The following is an 18,840-nucleotide window of genomic DNA, read 5'->3' as shown; positions in this document are numbered from 1 at the left end:
TTTGTAGAGTGGGAAAAAAGATCCTTCAAAACTACTCCAGCTATGATTTTTTAAAATTGTCAAACATGCTCAGAGAACCCACAAGGGTTCATCCTTATATTGAGTATGAAAGATAAGAAGGAAAAAATGCATGGAGAAATGACAACAATAAATCTAGAAAGAGAAAAGTTGTGCCTTTTTGTTAATGGCCCAAAAAACAATATAAGTGGTCCTTTTCAACTCTAGATCTGAGGGTATGATCATGCCACTCTTTTAATCTCACAAAATGAGTCAACATGATTACGTTCAGTTTTGCCTTCACTTAAGTGCTATGTGTCTCTTAAGAATTATTTGCCACTTCCTATCTTCTCTCTCTCTCTATGTTCTGGGGGGGGAGAAAGCCTTGCATTCTTGAACTTCCTTATGTAAAATAGTGAAGATTTTTTTTTTAACCTAAAGTCTATTGCTTTAAGTATAGTAGGTTAAAGAAATCTGCAGAGTTACAAATAATGGAGATTAGTGTACTTTGCAGAGTTCAAAGGAGATGATACAACTATGACTCTGGAAACCAAAGAACTGGGAAGTTTTCAGTCTCAACTCTTGATATCTATTTTTCCAGTTCTGGAGTATTTCATCAGAATAGACAAACTTTTGTTTTGTTTGGGTTTTAGTTGAGTTGTGCATGATTATTGTGAGTTCCTTTCCTTTTCATTCAATGATAATTCTAACTTTATATCTCTGGAAAGGTATTAATTTCTTTCATATTTCTGTTGAGAATTTTTTTTTTAGCTACTACTTGCTGTCACCCCAGATGACTAAATTACCCAGCATCTAATGATATCCTTACAATGATATATAAACTTCGTTATATCCATATTCAGTTTGGAATACAAGTCATACACTCTCAAATCTAGCTTGTATAAATTCTGAATGTGGTCTATAGTACATACATTTTTTCTGCTTTCAAAAATATCTCAAAGTAGTGACATGGTCCACATTTGGTGACAGATCAATAAATAAGGTAAATAATTATGGAGGTTCCATAAGGAAACATAATCGTCACTTTAAAAATCAAAACATCCAAGAGAAAAAATAAGCAACACTTGATTTAGGATATCAACCTTGCCATATGGTGTGTCAACATATTTTTCAGTTCTTCCTTCTAAAATTTCAGGATCATCCAGACCAGTTCCACCAATAATCCCAATCTAAGAAAAAGAGGGAAAAAAATCATGTAGTTTACCCCTAGTAATACAATTTTAAGAGAAGAAATAATTATTTGGTGATTCCTTTATGTTTCTGCAAGGCCTGTCCTCTTCTTCCATTGTTGAGTTCCTACCAGGGCCTCTATTTTGAGGAAAAGCCTTACTTCCCTTCTTAGCCCTTTAATTGTCTTTCAGACTTCAAAGCCATGCCTCTGCTGCTATCTCATCTTAGGGCTTCCCTCAGTGCTTGGGGCCTCCTCATTCTGGAACATGCAGCTACCCACGTGGCCTTCTCAAGACCTACCCCCTTTCTCTTCTTGCCAAGATCATCCTGGGGCCTCCACTTTGTGGAGAGGCCCAAGTCAGTCTTCATGCCCTTCCCAATCTGTTCCTACTCTTGATTTTAAAACCATGTCTTCTTCCTTCCTCTGTCCCTTCACCCGCCTCGCTCCTGGTTTTCAGTTCCCTTTTTTGGTGTTCTCATTTTAGAATATAAGCTCCTCGAGGGCAGAAGCTATCTCCAGTACTCAGCACACAGATCCTGGCACAAAGCGGTTGTTTAATAAATGCTTATTTCCTTCCTTCTTTTTAAACTCCTGAGTATGCACTGCCATCTCCTCTCTATATAACCACTGCTAAAGTTCAACTGGATTAGAAGGCCTCAAACTTTAGAACACATCAGCCCAAGTATACTTTGACACCTACCTTTTTTTTTTTTTTAAGGTGACTATTAGGGGAAAAAAATGCCCCAACCCTATATAAGGAATAAAGCAGTTAACTCAGAATTTGTTGCTAATGGTTTAACGAATTGAAATGGGGAAATCTAAATGTTTAAAGAAGCATGAGACATCCCACACTTTATTAGGAGAAAGGTAATTTTTATTCCCTTGCGATAGCAAACCTTAGGATAGGTTCTTTTCTTTCTCCACCTGCTTAAGAGCTCAACATTTTTTATACTTCAAGAATCAGTGACTCCTTTCAGTGTCACTTCATTATATCTTCCTCTGATGTAGAGTATAAACTGTTTCAGCCAACTGTCTTCCTGAGTTGCTATGCCATGCCCTCCACCTCCAAAATCTCCCTTTTCCCCCCAAAAAACAAAACCCATTTCATGGTAAAATCTTCTGGTGATTAGCTTCCTCAGTTTTTGCTATGTTGGTCTGAGCAAAGCCTATACTCAGACCTTCCAGCTTTGTAGAACCTGTCTATTCAACTAAGTTCAAGAACTCAGGGTCATCTCCATGGTATTAAATAAGGTATGCATGGTATCCATAAGGCATTAAGGTAGTCCTTTTAAAAGATTTTTCTTTTTTATTATGAACTTTGTAAAAAAACTAATCAACGCAAATACCTCAATATATAAAGAAAAATAACTAAAAAAAAGACTGTCTGTGAAGTTGCAGTCACATGAACTGTTTTACTGGTTCTGCTCACATCACTGCATCAGTTTGTGAAAGTCTCAGATTTCTCTGAAATCATCCCTTTTTTCCATTTGTTACGGCAAAATAATATTCTATTTCATTGAAGTCTTTCCTTCCTTCTCTGTGCCTTTGCCTAAGTTATTTTTTATGCTTGGAATACTCTCTCCTCTCATCTCTGCCTCAGCTAGATTCCCTTTCTTCAAAGCTCACCTCAAATACCTCCTACACAAGTGCTTTAATGATGACCCCACCCCCACCCCCACAACTGCGAATGACGCTAATCCTGGAATTACCTTGTATGTGTGTCTACGTCACTTACAGGCATACACGCTGCTTTCCCCAATAGAACAGAGACTATTTTGTTTGATCTTTGCATTCTCCAGTGTCTAAAACAGCACTCAGCATACAGTGGGTACTTAATAAATCTTTACTGACTCATTTCTCATCCTGAATGATTCTTTTCCTTATTTTCTCATGCATCTTTTATAAAGAGCCAAAGTGGAGGAAGGCCTTCACTTTATTTATCTTGGAATGATGAGGATACCACTCCAAGAGGTATGAGTCTTACTCATACATTCTCAAACTGTCGTATGAGGATGCCACATACATTTTCTTTCATTGTTACATGACTAAGCCACTTCCTTTGCTGATCATATAAACCCTTGGTACCTTATCACTTCCTGAACGCAGGCAAAATGCTATAACCTGTTCATACTCCATCCAACTTAACATTTTTCCTTGCTTGTCTTTGGGTTTATGTGACATTTTAATTCTTTTGGGGCCATGATGTTCAATGACTCACAGCCATTAAACACTGTCAGAAGAATATTGGTATTTGAGGTGGGTTTTTGCAGCAGGCAGCAGTTTGAAAACAAGGCATGATTTCTCAAATGCTGAATCATTCTGATTTGCCTCCTGCAGCTCTAGTACTGGACTAGTTCATTATTCTACTTGCAAGTTTTTGAACCAAATACACACTGCTCATCCAGTCACATGCCATAACTTGGCCAATATGTACCTTCCATACTTTATTTCTTCTCAAGAATATTTTTGTAGTGTTCTGAGACACAATGAAATCAACACCATGTCATTTGTGAATGGAAGACCCTGAAGGACCTCACCACCAGTGGTAGGCCCTGCTTCTGTTTGGCCAGTAACTGGTGAATGTGTATTAAGACCTCACTTAATGCCAATTTTAATTTTTTTCTTTTTATTATGAGGTTACCAACAAACTAAATCATCAACATTTCAACATACAAAGATCAAAAAAGCATTAAATGTAAGGCTGTATCTGTTATAGTTTATGTGAATGTATATAAAATTGCCCTGTTTGTCCCCTTCCGAACTTCGTTTTCTTCTCTGTATTTTATAAGACTTTATTAATGTTATCATTTCTTTTTAGTGTGTTTCTTTATTATGAACCACTAAACTTACACCCTCTCCAACCCTATAACAATTAAGTATAGAACAGGAAGGCAACTCAACATATGACCACATCTGATCATACTCTGCATCTCTAATCTGTCAATTATCTGCCAAGAAGTATGAGTCATGTTTCACCATCAGTCTCCTGAAGACATCATCGTAAAGTTAATATTAATCAGAAAACAGAATTAAAATACAACAGTAAAATTGACAAAAAATGATCTACAAAGAAATGTCAAGGAATTGTGAATGATTTTGGTTTGTATGAGATACCCTGATTGCTTGTTCAGATGCTTTCTTGAAATTAAAAAAAAAATAAACCTCAGCTCAGTCAGCTGTGTGGACAATAAGAATACAACATGCTTCAGAAAAACCACCTGGAAAAAACCTTTGTGCTCCCTTCTCAGTTTTTTTAAATTAAGGATAACCTTCATGTATGCATAAGTAATCTTCCTAACAATTTTTATAGTAATAATAACTCACATTTATAGAGCCTTACAAGTTTGGAAAACATTTTCTTCGCAATAGTAGGAGGTAATATTGATGCATTATTCCCCTTTTACAAGAGAACCCTCAGGCTCTATCAGTTCATCAATTATATGGTCAGTCAGTGACTGTTACAGGTAGCATCAGGTCTTCCCAATTCAAGTCCAGGTCTTTTTCTACTGTGCCCCATCTACACACACACACACACACACACACACACACACACACACACACACACACACACACACACACACACACACACACACACACACACCCGAAAGCAGACACCCCCACCCCATATTCATAATCTAAGTTAAACAGACAAAATTCAATTCCTTCATTTTTATATGAGAAAACTTCTATCCAGAAGGGTCAGGTGACTTGCCCAAAGCCATATTGCTAACAGCAAGGTCAGAATTACAAACTAGGTCTCAAGGATTCCAGTCCAATCCTCTTCCCAAGTTTTCCCTCAATAAATTTTCCCTAAAATATTTTTGATAACTTGATTTTAAAATTCGTTAAATCTATCTTTACATTCAAATTTCCTCAAAGCACTTTATCATCTTCCAGAGCTTATTAGAATAGTGCCTGGCCCGTAAGTAGATACTGATGGACTGATCGATACAATATATATCGATCATTAACTATATGGCCAACAGTGTCATAGGCATAGTATGTAAAAGAAAAAGCTCCTTGAGAGGGATTAGCACAAGGTACAGTTAAACACCATCCCCAAGATACCACAGCACTAAGTGCTGCTACAATGTGTGAGGACAATGTAACCCACAGTGCAAGGATACCAGATCAGAAGGGATGCTTGTCATGATGGGATTTGAGAAGACATTTAAAGGGCAAATAAAACTGGGATAAGCATAAAAGAAAAAGAACCATCCAATTTGCTCTTTAAGGTATCCTGGACATTAGGACTATGCCTAAAAGTCTTTTTTATTTCATTTTTAGTACCCATAACCTAGTTTAGAAAGAGCCAAGAAGAGTTCTAGAATCTTTCCTTTGTTAAAAACATTTTAAAAGCAGAAATGGCAGGGGGAGAGTCACCAGAATTTTGTGGAATTGCTTTTTAACTGCAAAAGTGAATATTTATAGGGGAAAAAGGAAGAACTAAGTACCAATCTTGAACAGCAAAAATAATGACAGAAGGAATACAGAAGGTCTAAAGTGAACCAACTAAAGACTTTTTAGAAGGACAAATCATAGAGGCTTCTCATTTGGTCTTTTCACTAAAAAATCCATATGAATTCAGGTAACTACCTTAACTTCTCTGGACTTAATTCTCGTGAGTACAATGATGAGGGTGGCCTAGATCTTTCACCTTTTTGGTGTTAAGGTCCATTGCCTTTCTGGCAGTCTCGTGAAGTTTATGGATTTCTCTGAATATTGTTTTTAAATGCATAAAATAAAATGATTACAAAGGAAACCATTTAGTGAAATAGAGTTTAGTTCATCTCTGTGTGTCTCTGTGTCTCTTTCATTTCCCAGACTCCAGGTTAAGAACTGAACTGGATCGCTTTTCAAGGTTGCCCTTCCACATTTGAAATCCTACTATCTGTGACTGACATCATAAATTCTACCAGTTCTAGTTTAATTCAATGGCTACTGTATTATAGAAAATTAAAATTAATCAGACCTAGCTCTTTTAAAAACAAACTAAATCTCTGTGTGGCTTTGCTGGATGACCTGACTGTGTGGTAGTGCCCCTCCAGGCTGACACAGCTATTTCTTGCACACTGGTGCCATCCTGTGGTACAGCCTTGGAAACATAAGTAAAATGTATTTCAGCATACAATTTAAAACCATGTAAAGAAGTTCAAGTTATCAAAACACTTTAAAATCCATAGAAATATTATGTAAGTAGAAAATGGAAGGCAAATTCATTACATATAGAGCTATATACTTCTTGCTTCATCTGGGCTGTTTATTATTTCGCTCAGCCACTATCTTAGGTGCTGGGGACACACAAAAAAAACCCAGTTTCTGCCCAGAAGGAGCTTCCTTTCTAGTAGAACACAGATACCATTTTGTAATCTTCTTATAGCTTGACTATTTTTTACCACATGGAATGGTTATTTTAAGTTTACGTCTTATTTGCCTTAGTAAGACTGGTGGGGGCTATACCTTCTTTGTAGAATTACAGACTGTTAAGAGTTAGAAGGAACCTTAGAAATCATCTAGCCCAACCCCCTCATTTTAGAAATGAAGACAGGTAAAGTGAATTTAAAATCAAATAGAGGTAGAGCTGGGATTACAATCTAAGTCTAATTATAATAAGTGACATTTCTATGGCATTTTTATGCTCGCCAAACAATTTACATACATTCCCAACTGGGGGGACAGATGACATAGCTTATCTCCATTATGCAGAAACCTGAGGCTCTGAAAGCCTAATATGCCAATCGTCACACAAGGATCAGCATGAGGATGTGAAGGAGAAGGCTTCCAACTCGGACCTTCATGACTCCACACTTCTCACTCTATCCCACTATACTATACTGTCTCCCTGGGCCTGGTGTCCACCTCAAAACTTGTTTTTTTTCAGTTTTTTTACTTTTTATTTTTAATTTATTTATTTAACATTCATTTTAACAAAATTTTGGGTTCCAAATTTTCTCCCCTTTTATCCCCTCCCCCCCCAAACACCAAGCATTCTAACTGCCCCTATCACCAATCTGCCCTCTGTTCTATCATCCCTCTCTGCCCTTGTCTCCATCTTCTCTTTTGTCCTGTAGGGCCAGATAACTTTCTGTACCCCATTACCCGTATTTCTTATTTCCTAGTGGCAAGAACATTACTCGACAGTTGTTCCTAACACTTTGAGTTCCAACTTCTTTACCTCCCTCCCTCCCCACCCCTTCCCTTCGGAAGGTAAGCAATTCAATATATGCCAAATCTGTGTAGTTTTGCAAATGACTTCCATAATAGTTGTGTTGTATAAGACTAACTGTATTTCCCTCCATCCTATCCTGTCCCCCATTACTTCTATTCTCTTTTGATCCTTTCCCTCCCCATGAATGTCGACCTCAAATTGCTCCCTCCTCCCCATGCCCTCCCTTCCATCATCTCCCCCACCCTGCTTATCCTCTTATCCCCCACTTTCCTGTGTTGTGATAGGTTTTCATACCAAAATAAGTGTGCATTTTATTCCTTCCTTTAGTGGAATGTGATGAGAGTAAACTTCATGTTTTTCTCTCACCTCCCCTCTTTATCCCTCCACTAATAAGTCTTTTGCTTGCCTCTTTTATGAGAGATAATTTGCCCCATTCAATTTCTCCCTTTCTCCTCCCAATATATTTCTCTCTCACTGCTTGATTTCATTTTTTTTTAAGATATGATCCCATCCTCTTCAATTCACTCTGTGCACTCTGTCTCTATGTGTGTGTGCGTGTGTGCATGTGTGTGTGTGTAATCCCACCCAGTACCCAGATACTGAAAAGTTTCAAGAGTTACAAATATTGTCTTTCCATGTAGGAATGTAAACAGTTCAGCTTTAGTAAGTCCCTTATGATTTCTCTTTGCTGTTCACCTTTTCATGGTTCTCTTCATTCTTGTGTTTGAAAGTCAAACTTTCTTTTCAGCTCTGGTCTTTTCATCAAGAATGCTTGAAAATCCTCTATTTCATTGAAAGACCAATTTTTCCCCTGAAGTATTATACTCAGTTTTGCTGGGTAGGTGATTCTTGGTTTTAGTCCTAGTTCCTTTGACTTCTGGAATATCCTATTCCATGCCCTTCGATCCCTTAATGTAGAAGCTGCTAGATCTTGTGTTATCCTGATTGTATTTCCACAATACTTGAATTGTTTCTTTCTAGCTGCTTGCAATATTTTCTCCTTGACCTGGGAACTCGGGAACTTGGCCACAATGTTCCTTGGAATTTCTCTTTTTGGATCTCTTTCAGGCGGTGTTCTGTGGATTCCTTGGATATTTATTTTGTCCTCTGGTTCTAGAATCTCAGGGCAGTTTTCCTTGATAATTTCATGAAAGATGATGTCTAGGCTCTTTTTTTGATCATGGCTTTCAGGTAGTCCCATAATTTTTAAATTGTCTGTCGTGGATCTATTTTCCAGGTCAGTTGTTTTTCCAATGAGATATTTCACATGATCTTCCATTTTTTCATTCTTTTGGTTTTGTTTTGTGATTTCTTGGTTTCTCATAAAGTCATTAGCCTCCACCTGTTCCATTCTAATTTTGAAAGAGCTATTTTCTTCAGTGAGCTTTTGAATCTCCTTTTCCATTTGGCTAATTCTGCTTTTGAAAGAATTCTTCTCCTCATTGGCTTTTTGAACCTCTTTTGCCAATTGAGTTAGCCTATTTTTCAAGGTGTTATTTTCTTCAGCATTTTTTGGGGTCTCCTTTAGCAGGGTGCTGACCTGCTGTTCATGCTTTGACTGCATGTCTCTCATTTCTCTTCCCAGCTTTTCCTCCACCTCTCTAACTTGATTTTCAAAATTCTTTTTGAGCTCTTCTATGGCCTGAGCCCACTGGGTGGGCTGGGATACAGAAGCCTTGACTTCTATGTCTTTGCCTGATGGTAAGCATTGTTCTTCCTCATCAGAAAGGAAGGGAGGAAATGCCTGTTCACCAAGAAAGTAACCTTCTATAGTCTTATTTCTTTTCCCTTTTGGGGGCATTTTCCCAGCCAGTGACTTGACCTCTGAATATTCTCCTCACACCCACCTCTCCTCCTGATCCAGCCACTGCTTGGGGTCTGAGATTCAAATGCTGCTTCCAAGCCTCAGGGCTTTGGGCGGGGGCAGGGCTGCTATTCAGTGTGAGATTAAGTTCAGGTGCTCAGGTCAGGGCAGGGCCGCCTCACGGCTCTGTTCCCTCAGGAGGTTTAGGCAGATACCTTCAACAATGGATCCAGGCTCCTGCCTGCTTGGGGAGCCCTGGTCTGCCGCTGCCTCAGCTGCTGCCTCGTGAGGGGGCCTGAGTTATGGGGGCACCCCACTCCCCTCTCGACCCGCCAAAGAGACCCTCTCACCAACCCCCGTCACCTGTGGGTGGAGGGACCCGTGCGGCCGCTGGAGATTCCGTCTCTGAAGCCCGCTCGGATCTGCTCTCGGTGCCGCAGGCACGGCGGGGCTGTGCTGGGCTTCCAGTCCACGGCGCGAAGGACCTTTTGTGAGAGGTTTGCAGGTCCCTCTGGAAGAGAAATCTCCTTCGCTCCACTGTTCTATGGCCTCTGTTGCTCCAGAATTCGCTGTGAGTTCCTTTTTACAGATGTTCTATGGGTTGTGGGTTCGGAGCTATGTGTATGTGCGTCTTTCTACTTCGCCATCTTGGCTCCGCCGACCCCACCTCAAAACTTTTACACACAGAATATGCTCAACGAATACATGCTGACTGAAATGTTAGTTTACTGAGCTGATCATTTTCCATAAAAAGGTTTATCTTTTTTAAAAAAGTTTTATTAGAAGCTTAACATCAGTACAACCAATAAAACTTCCCAAGTGCGAGAGCAAGCAAAGTAGGCTCTTTTAGCTGTTTTTGTTTCTATCAAGAAATATAATGCCTCTGAATAATGTAATTAAGGAGGATTTTTCCCATCCATGGTTGGGCCTTTTGCTAATGAAACACTGATTCTCCAGGGATGTGATGCCCTCTGGCTCTAAGAAGTGTATAAAGACTGGAAGGTGAGGGTTTTATTTTGGGGCTTACTGCCTGGAAGTGTTTGTTTGGTCAGGAGGACTCTGGTAACCCGCTAAGCAGCTCGTCCTTGGCCTACCCAGATGTTGTCTCTTCCCTCTCTGATAACTGGGGTCAGACAGCTGGACCTGTCTTTTGAATTGTGATGTATGTATTGATTATGGTCAGAGAGAGGAAGCCATGTCTGTTGACCTTTGATTTCCCTGTATTGTCTCTGAAGTTCAGCCTGCTGACCTTTCCCCCTAAACTAACTGAATGTTATATGTACTTGTTTAAAATGATTGCTAACCCTTCAAAAGTTGCTTTTCCTTTCAGAGAAGCAGATCAAAGAACCTGTGAGAGCAGCACTTCCCTTGCTGGGGTGCTTACTGATACACCAAGTAATTTACATTTAAATGAATTTCAATGTATAAGGTATAACAACATCCTTTCAGCCATCTTCTTTCCTGAGAGTTCTCTGATTTATTTATTCAGCCCGAACCTCTCTCCATAATCTCTATACTCACATCTACAGCTCATCTCAAGTGAGTTTTGAAGAAGGCTAAGGATCCAAGAGATGGGGGTGAAAATGTAGTGTAACCAAGGTATGGTGGGAAGAGGGGGACAGTCTGGGCAAAGATTCAAAGGCAGGAAACTGAATCCCAAATTTTGGAAACACATGTGAGGCAATTTGGCTGGAACATGGAATATATGAATGGTAAAGTATCTGGGGAGTCAGAACATGAGTTTCCATTTCATCCTAGGGACAAAAGGGAGTCAGTAAAGTTTCTTAAGCAGGGAGAGACATGGTCAGACCTGTAGTTGAGGATGATTATTTTGGCAGCTGTAAGGAAGATGAATTAGAGAGAGTGACTAGAAAGATAACAGTGCCTTCAAAAGAAATAAGAAAGTTTTTGAAGAATAATAGGTTTGTGGAGGGAAGCAAAGTTCAGTTTTGGATATTTTTTGAGATGCCTTTAGGCCATCCAGGTAGAAAGGTCTAGCAAGTGGTTGTTAATCTTAGTTCCTGAGCACAATAGTTCCTAAGTGGAAGTCAGGAGGGCAGCTGGGGTTACTGATTTAGGTTTGGGAGTGTCAAGATATTAGGAGACATCCTGTTTTCCACAGCCAAGGCCCAGTAAGCAAGATGGGTCCTAAGCTTGGCATAAGAACAATCCTTTGCACTTTGGCAAAAATCACACTACTATCGCATTGCTTTGACCAGCACCAGGTGTCTCTGAGCTCTGACAAGCACTGGAGAAGTCCCCATGTCATGGAGCCCTGCTATGAATCAAACTTGTCTCACTGCTGCCATTATCCCTCGCTGTCAGGGCTACAACTCACTGCACAGCCACTGGTACAAGTACTGAGATCTCCCCACACTGCCTCAGGTTCCCCTACTAAGGGTGGAGCTCTAGCACATGTGTCTAGATCCTTTCTTAGCTTGCAAGCCCTTTTCCTCACTTTGAAATTAAACTTCTCTTTCATTCCTTACCCTCCTGTTTTTAGCCAGCTGTTTGGCTCTAGCCAAAGAGAAGCTAGTTGGGTCCAAGTGACCGGAGTTATCAGCATTCAGCTGCTAAGCATTTATTAACTATTTACTTAAAAGCCAGGGTGCAATGCTCGGCATATTTTAGGCACTTCATGAATGCTTACTGGAGATACAAAGAAAGGCAAAGACAGTTCCTCAGGTTCCTCAAGGAGCTCACAACCTGGGAAACAATATGCAAATAAGGAAGGCCCTAGAATTAAGGGGAGTTCAGAAGGCTTCCAGAAATTGGGACTTGAATGAAGACTGTTGTAGACATAAGGGAAACAAGTCATGGGGGACAGCAAGGAAGAGAACTGTGTTGTCAAAGAACTAGCAAGGAGGTCAGTGTCACCGGATAGAATTACATTCTAATAACTATTACTACATTGTGGGGGATAGGGGAAGATAGCTCTGGACCAAAAAGAGAGTATTTTATATTTGATCCTGGAGGTCAGAGGGAGCCATAAGAGTTTAACTGATGGTGGGGAGTAAGGTGACGTATTCAAACAGCTTTAAGGAAACTATTTTGGACTAGAATGGGAATGAAATTTGTGGCAGGCAGAACCACCAGCAAGCTATTAGAATAGTTCAGGCATTCGGAGACAGAGGCTATACACTAGAATGGTGGTAGTGGGTGTATCTGAGATGCTGCAAAGAGGAAATTGACAAACCCTGGCAATAGATTAAATATGGAGGGTAAGAGATATGAGGAATCAAGGATGGCATGTAGGTTTTGAGACTGGGAGAGTATGGTACTGCCATATGGTAGAAGAGGGCTAGGTTTAGGAGGAAAGAAAATGAGTTCAGTTCTGGACATGCTGAATTTTAAGTATCTACTGGACTTCCAGTTTGAGGTGTCTAATATGTAGTCGGAGACATGAGCCTGGATGTCAGCAGAGAAGTTTGAGTTGGATGAGAAGATTTGAAAATTATCAGCATAGAAATGATAACTGAATCCATGAAAGCTGATGAGATCACTAGGTTGATAGTAAATGAATTCATGAGAAGTGATATGAAAACTATGAGAGAGAGAGAGAGAAAAGGGAGCGAGCCTAGGATAAAGTCTTCAGGTTCACCTATGGTTACAGGGTCGGATATAAACCGTGGGACATGGACAGATCCAGCAAAGAAAACTGAGAAGGAAGAGACTGAGAAGAAATAGAAAAATGCACTGCTACGTAAAACCAAGGAGCAAAGTATCCAGGTCAAGGAAGGTGGTTAAAAGTATCAAGTTTCCGAGAAGTCAATGAGAATGAAAACTGGGAGAAGGTCATCAGATTGAGCAATTAAGAGATCCTAGGTATCCTTGGAGAGAACATTAGTTAAGTGGTGGTCAGATGGCAGATTTTAAATGGTTGAGAAATGAACAGCTGCTGATGAAGTGCAGGCAGATGGCCTTTGGGGGAAGTTTGGCAATGAAAGGAAAAGCTATACAGGATAGCTTCAGAGGTCAAGGAAGAAGGAGAACTGGGTATGTTTACATAGAGCAGGGAAGCATCCAGTAAAGAGGAGAGAATTAAGATTATTTACAAGCATCTACTATGAATTAAATACTGCTTAGGTGCTGAAAATCCAAAGACAAAAAAAAGCAAAGCTTGTGAACTGTGTGCCTGTGGGAGGGTGGAATTAAGAAATAGGACTATTTCTTCATTAATAATTGATGAAAAGAAATTGAGAATGAGATGAGTTTTTTGGTTTTTTTTAAGTGTAAAATAAGGATCTTGTGACCAATGGCCGTAATTTTTTCAATAAAATACCCCTGCTGAAAGCGGTTGGTATGTGAAGCATTTACCTAGTGCTTTCAAGAGAGCTCTGATTTTAACCTCACAACAAATTTGTGAGATGGGGATTATGACCCCCACTCTCCTTCAATTTAAATATAAGGACACTGAGGCTCAGAAAGGTAAAACTCATTGTTACACAGCTAGTTAGAGGCAGAGGTATGATGTGAATCCAGGTCTTCCTGCCTTCAAGCCCAGCACTATATATTACATACTTCAAGTCTATTTGATGGGGTTTAGGCTCTGGGAGCCCCCTTGAACTCTGCCTGAATCTTACCCCTTGATCTGGCACTCGCCTAAGGCAATAAGCCTTCCATAATCACTATACCCAAAGTATGTTACCCTAAACCTAGCCTAGACCTCCAAAGTCTTCAGCTGCTTCCCACTCTCAATCCCATTCTCTTGGTTCCTGGCATCGGACCTTTAGTCACCCCAGTCCCATCAAGATCCTCCTTAGACTCCTCAAGGTCCTCCCTATACCCCTCTCCTCCCATCACCCCAGACTATTTGGCCAACCCTAGATACCTCCCATAGTCTTTCTGTATATAAAATCTATCTTGCCTCCATGAAGGGGCTCAGATTCAATCTGGTCTGCATGTCCACACATGCCACAAAAATGCTTAGATTCTTTAAGAATTCAACCAAAATATGGCAGATTTTAATAAACTTTGTTTTTCTTTGGCTGAAAGAAGGTTTGGGTTGAATTCATTTGGGCAGGACCCTTGTGTTGCTATTTTGGGGTCCTAGCACCCCTAAATCTCAACATATCCACTATGCCAAGTTGAGTAAATAACGGTTGGAATGGCTATGTGGAAAATGATAAGGATAATAAAGAAATAAAAATATTGCACTAGTGGGGATCTAGAGGAGATTAGAGGACATAAATTAGTAGTGTACCCAATGGGCCCTGTTGTGTGTCTTTCTCCAGCATGAATTTAGCAGCATTCCAGTTAAGAATAGTGACAATAAGTAGGTGGCTGGGGTAACTGTCCTTAAAACTTAAAAGCTTTAAATGCTTCAGCTTGCACTAAGACTTTGGGGACAGTTTGAATATAGCTGAATTAGCTAATTATAGGGTTAAGACTAAGAATTGAGGGAAACAGTGATTTCCCAGTTTGTCAAAAGGGAAATCAGTGTGTTCCACTGGGATCCCTAAGCATGAGGACAGGGATTTTCAATAAGAGGAACACTGAGAGCCAAGTCCTGAATTCCTAGGGAATGTGGGTTGAATACCTGGGAGCCAGTACATGACTGCAACAAAAATGTGCATAGAGTGGGAGGGGAAGGGGATCCAGAGAGTAAAATAGAGGGAAGGGAAATACCACTGTATATGGATTGGCTGTAGTGAATAGGAATACAAAAAAAAAATTAAGCTGTAGTGAAAAAAAAATTTTCTAGAATAAGGTGGTGATAAATCATTTTCAGTTGGAAGACATTAACTATGCTCTTGGCTAATAATAAACAATCCCACATGACTTGTTTTTAATTTAAAAAAGTATGCAGTGTAATTCTCCATTCTCTAATGATACCATCAGAGGAATAAATGTCTAAAAGCCCCAGGGAAGGCATTTGCACTCCAGCCAAAGATCGGTTACCTTCTCTGCTGCCAAAACTTCCCACTACACAATAACACAGTATGCAAGTGATCAATGTGTAGACCAATAAAAGAATCTCTATCTTCCAAGGTTGCCAAACAAACCCTCTTCTAAGCCAGACGGTCTCAAGGCAGTATCTGGCCTAGAGGAAGGCTTTAATACAAAAAGCCTCCTTATTGAGAGATTTAAAAAAAAAAAAGCACCGTAACATCAGCCACGTTTCACAGATTTCATGGAGCTGCGGGCATTGGCTCCCCAAATCTCAAAGTTTGGTGGCACACTATATAACTGCGAGTCCCCCGCGTTTCCTACCAAATCCAAGTCCATCTGAACGCCACTACCCACGTGTGCACACGTGGGGCGGAAAAGAGTAGCAGAGAAAAGGAGGAAGGAAGCAACTGTAACTAGTCCAGCAGGGCAAGAGCTACTGTGTCAGATATCACCGGATCCTCCCCAGGGATGCTTTTTTGGGTGTGCAGAACGCGAGCGCTGGGCTAGAACGGATAACCTGTAGGACCCCGTGGTGCTCTGGACCTTGGAAACTCCAAGTCCTCCCGCTCCAACCTGCGCCCACCCCTAAACCCCAGGCCCCACTCGCTGCGGTCCGTAACCAAAGGGTGGAGACGAAGGGCCAGTTCCGGACCCCGGCTCGTGGCCGGGAGTGCCCCCGAAGCAGGGCGGCTCCTTCGGTAGCACAAGGTCTCCCGGGCTCCTCGGCTGGGTTCTTACTCACCTTCACAGGCGGGGCGGTGGCTGCAGAGGCCATGTTGGCAGCAGGGCGGACAGGGGAGCACGCAGACCGAGCGCAGCTTGCAGACAGAGCGCAGCCTGCAGGCCCGGTTCCGACGCCCCAGCGGATAAGGGCGGGGCGGAGCAGAGAGCGCCCCGGAGGGTTCTGGCCCCGCCTCCTTCTTGCCCGGAGTTGAATTGGTTGGTTGAGGGGGATCCCACCCTCTCGAGATATTGTCCACACCCCACCTCGGAGCCATTGTTCCCGCCTCCCCCTCGCCCCCAGTTTTTTAAATTGAAATTTACCAATTGTAATCGATCCTTCTCGGTAGGCTCTTCCGCTGTATTTCTCCTGCCCCAAATCATGAAAGCAGAAATCTGCGTCCCAGGAAGGGTTTTCCTAGTTAGACCTAGGAAAACCTCTCTGTACTTCCATCCTCCTCAAGAGAAGCAGCCAGTCGACTTAATCAATCATTTTTTTTTTTTATTAAGCACCCACTAGGATACAAAAAGAGGCAAAATTCAATTCAAGTTGATATAAATTTATCAAGTGCCCACCTTGTGCTAGGCACCGTGCTAGTCGCTTGGGATAATAAAAAGAGGCCTTCAAGAAGTTTACAATCTAAAGGAGAAGTCATAAGCAGACAAATACACACAAAGACAGCTTAATGTGGGTGGTGTGCCCCTTCAGGACAGAGGACTTGTTATTCAGAAGTCTGGCTTTGAGAAAAAAATGAGGACACGAGAATTTGAGTGGTGATATTAAGATTACTCACAGTTTGACGGTAGAAATGGAAATCTTTAGGTACTCCATAGCTTTTAACTTGCTAAAATTACTTTTTATTACTTCCAGAAGTCAGAACAGTTGACTCTTCTTACCTCCCATTAGTTTTTATTTCTTGTTTTGCTGAATGAGCTCACTCTGTACAACCTGATGTTTTCAATTTCTAAAATCCTTTCTGTAGTATCTTCTGTAGTATTCTTTCTCTTACAAGAGGCCATTTTACCCATTAAAAAGAAATATAATTCTTCTTTGTTAGTCTTGTTATGAAGATGGCGTAAATTCAAGTAGTTGGTTCTGTAGTCTACAAAGAATGTTTGACCTTTGTTCAGGAACAAGGAAAAAAATAAAGTTTGAGTTTTATTTCATATTTCTGAACTGTATAATTTTAGACAAACTTCTTAATTTCTGTGGCCTGGATATGCTTCTGTTAAATGAGAGGTTTGGAGTTGATTTCCCTAAGATCCCTTCTAGTCTAACATTCTATACTGTCCTATTGCTCTAAAGAAGAGGCTTTTTCGAGGGTGAGTTTATGGGGATAATAAATTGATAACTGCATTTCAAAATAATCCATTTTCTTTGTGATCTTCTTGTACTTTATTAAATGCATTTGGCAACATTATGTTGAGGAGGTAGTCCCCAGACTCCCAAAGAGATTCATGATACAAAAAAGTTAAGAATCCCTACTCTAAGAATTCGACATAAGGATCTCTCAAACCCAGTAGCAGTTGATAAGCTGCTACATTACCTGAAAGTAAAGTATTTTTACTTTGATTCTGATAATATTTAATATAAAAGTTTGGAATAATCTCTTTGTTCTCTCTGAAGCAAACTCAGAGAGGGCCTCTTCCTATGTCAGCAAAAGCCAGCCAAAGCTGACTCTGCATTCCTTGGAGACCTTTAACCTATGACATATCTTGAATAATGGGTCTTTCCTTTGTATCTTATTATCTATAGACACATACTATGTTATGACATATCTTGAATAATGGTAAAGAAAAAATAGACATCTTGGGTCATAATCTCTATTGAACATTGTTTGCCCCTTCCTGTGTCAATTATCTGTGGTGGGATTTCCTTCCTTGTCACCAAGACATATGTTTACCCAGCTTGGTATCTCAACATTTGATTGACATTGCTTTGTTAATTGTCTTGTCTTACTGAATTTATGATTTTCCTCCTCATGGCAAAATGTATATAAGCCAAAAGATTTCTGCACTGGGTAGCCAGAACATTTCTGGCTCCATAATGCATTATGTTACCGTTGTCTTTAATAGGGAATTGATCAATTAATTAATTAAATCATAAAATGTATGCATTTAGCCATGTTGCCTTTTCTTAACAAAGTTTTCAGGTCAACAATTCCTATGAGATTCATGTTGTGTTAAGTTCCTTGGAATAATAACAATGATAAAAATAGCTAAACTTTGCATAGCACTTTAAGGTTTACAAATATTATTTCATTTGATCCTTTCAACAACCCTGGGGGATTGGTACTATTATTATAATCATAATAAAGCAGGATTATGAACTGACCACCCTATTTTACCCTGATCCACCTAGCTGCTTCATTAGTGGCTCTTTCCAGTGCTTTTTAAACTACTCACTCTGGCTGTAGGACTTTTAGCAGCACCTGTTCCAAGTCTTTTAACTTATTCCAAATCAGAGCCTCTAGGTCCACTACAAACTCATGCTATGTAATTCAGGTTGGCCCTCTTGTGCCACAGCAATTCTTTTATTCACCTTGGATTATCACTCTTTCACATTCCCCACAGGAGTCATACTGACTCCTGTTTCTTCAGGCTCCCAACTCTACCCTCAGTCCAAGTCTCTCCCAGGAAAGAGACCTTTTATATTTCTCTACTGAGAAGATTCAGGCTTTTAATCTAACCTTAACAGTTTCTATCTCCTCTACTTCAGACTTCAGAATCTATATCTTTCTCCTTCCTCTCCTGCTTGGTTTCAGTTTCCCGATGAAGTGGGCCTTCTCTTTGCCAAAGCTTACTGCTACCCTTTGCCCTGGAACCTCAAACTTCCCCTTTGAGCTTGTGTCATTGACCATTTGACCATTCTGTCTCTGTCTTTCTATACGTCTCTCTGTCTGTCTGTCTGTCTGTCTCTCTCTCTCTCACACCCACATACCCACACATTCTCTCTTTCTCTTTCACACACTCACTCTCTCTCTCTATTTTCTTTCCCCAAATTCCTTCCTTGCTGCTTATGAATGTACTCAGTTCTATATTCTTAAAAAAATTCTTCCATCCTCT

The 18,840-nt window shown here is 40.4% G+C and overlaps 1 protein-coding gene across 1 annotated transcript in view; it reads right to left on the bottom strand.

The window, feature by feature from the left end:
• The window catches only part of MTAP (methylthioadenosine phosphorylase), a 56,337-nt gene extending 40,295 nt beyond the window's left edge, over positions 1 to 16,042 (bottom strand). Inside the window, exons 1-2 of the mRNA XM_072612059.1 lie at positions 15,797 to 16,042; positions 1,101 to 1,187 (exon numbers count right to left, since the gene is read on the bottom strand). Coding sequence (XP_072468160.1) covers positions 1,101 to 1,187; positions 15,797 to 15,829 — 120 coding nt within the window. The 5' untranslated portion in view covers positions 15,830 to 16,042. The remainder of the gene's footprint in view (positions 1 to 1,100; positions 1,188 to 15,796) is intronic.
• Positions 16,043 to 18,840: the final 2,798 nt, after the last annotated feature.

Source organism: Notamacropus eugenii, chromosome 1 (genome assembly GCF_028372415.1).
Source record: "Notamacropus eugenii isolate mMacEug1 chromosome 1, mMacEug1.pri_v2, whole genome shotgun sequence".
Classification (NCBI taxonomy): Eukaryota; Metazoa; Chordata; class Mammalia; order Diprotodontia; family Macropodidae; genus Notamacropus; species Notamacropus eugenii.
The sequence above is the reverse complement of the archived record's forward strand: the minus strand, read 5'-3'. Positions and strand labels throughout refer to the sequence as shown.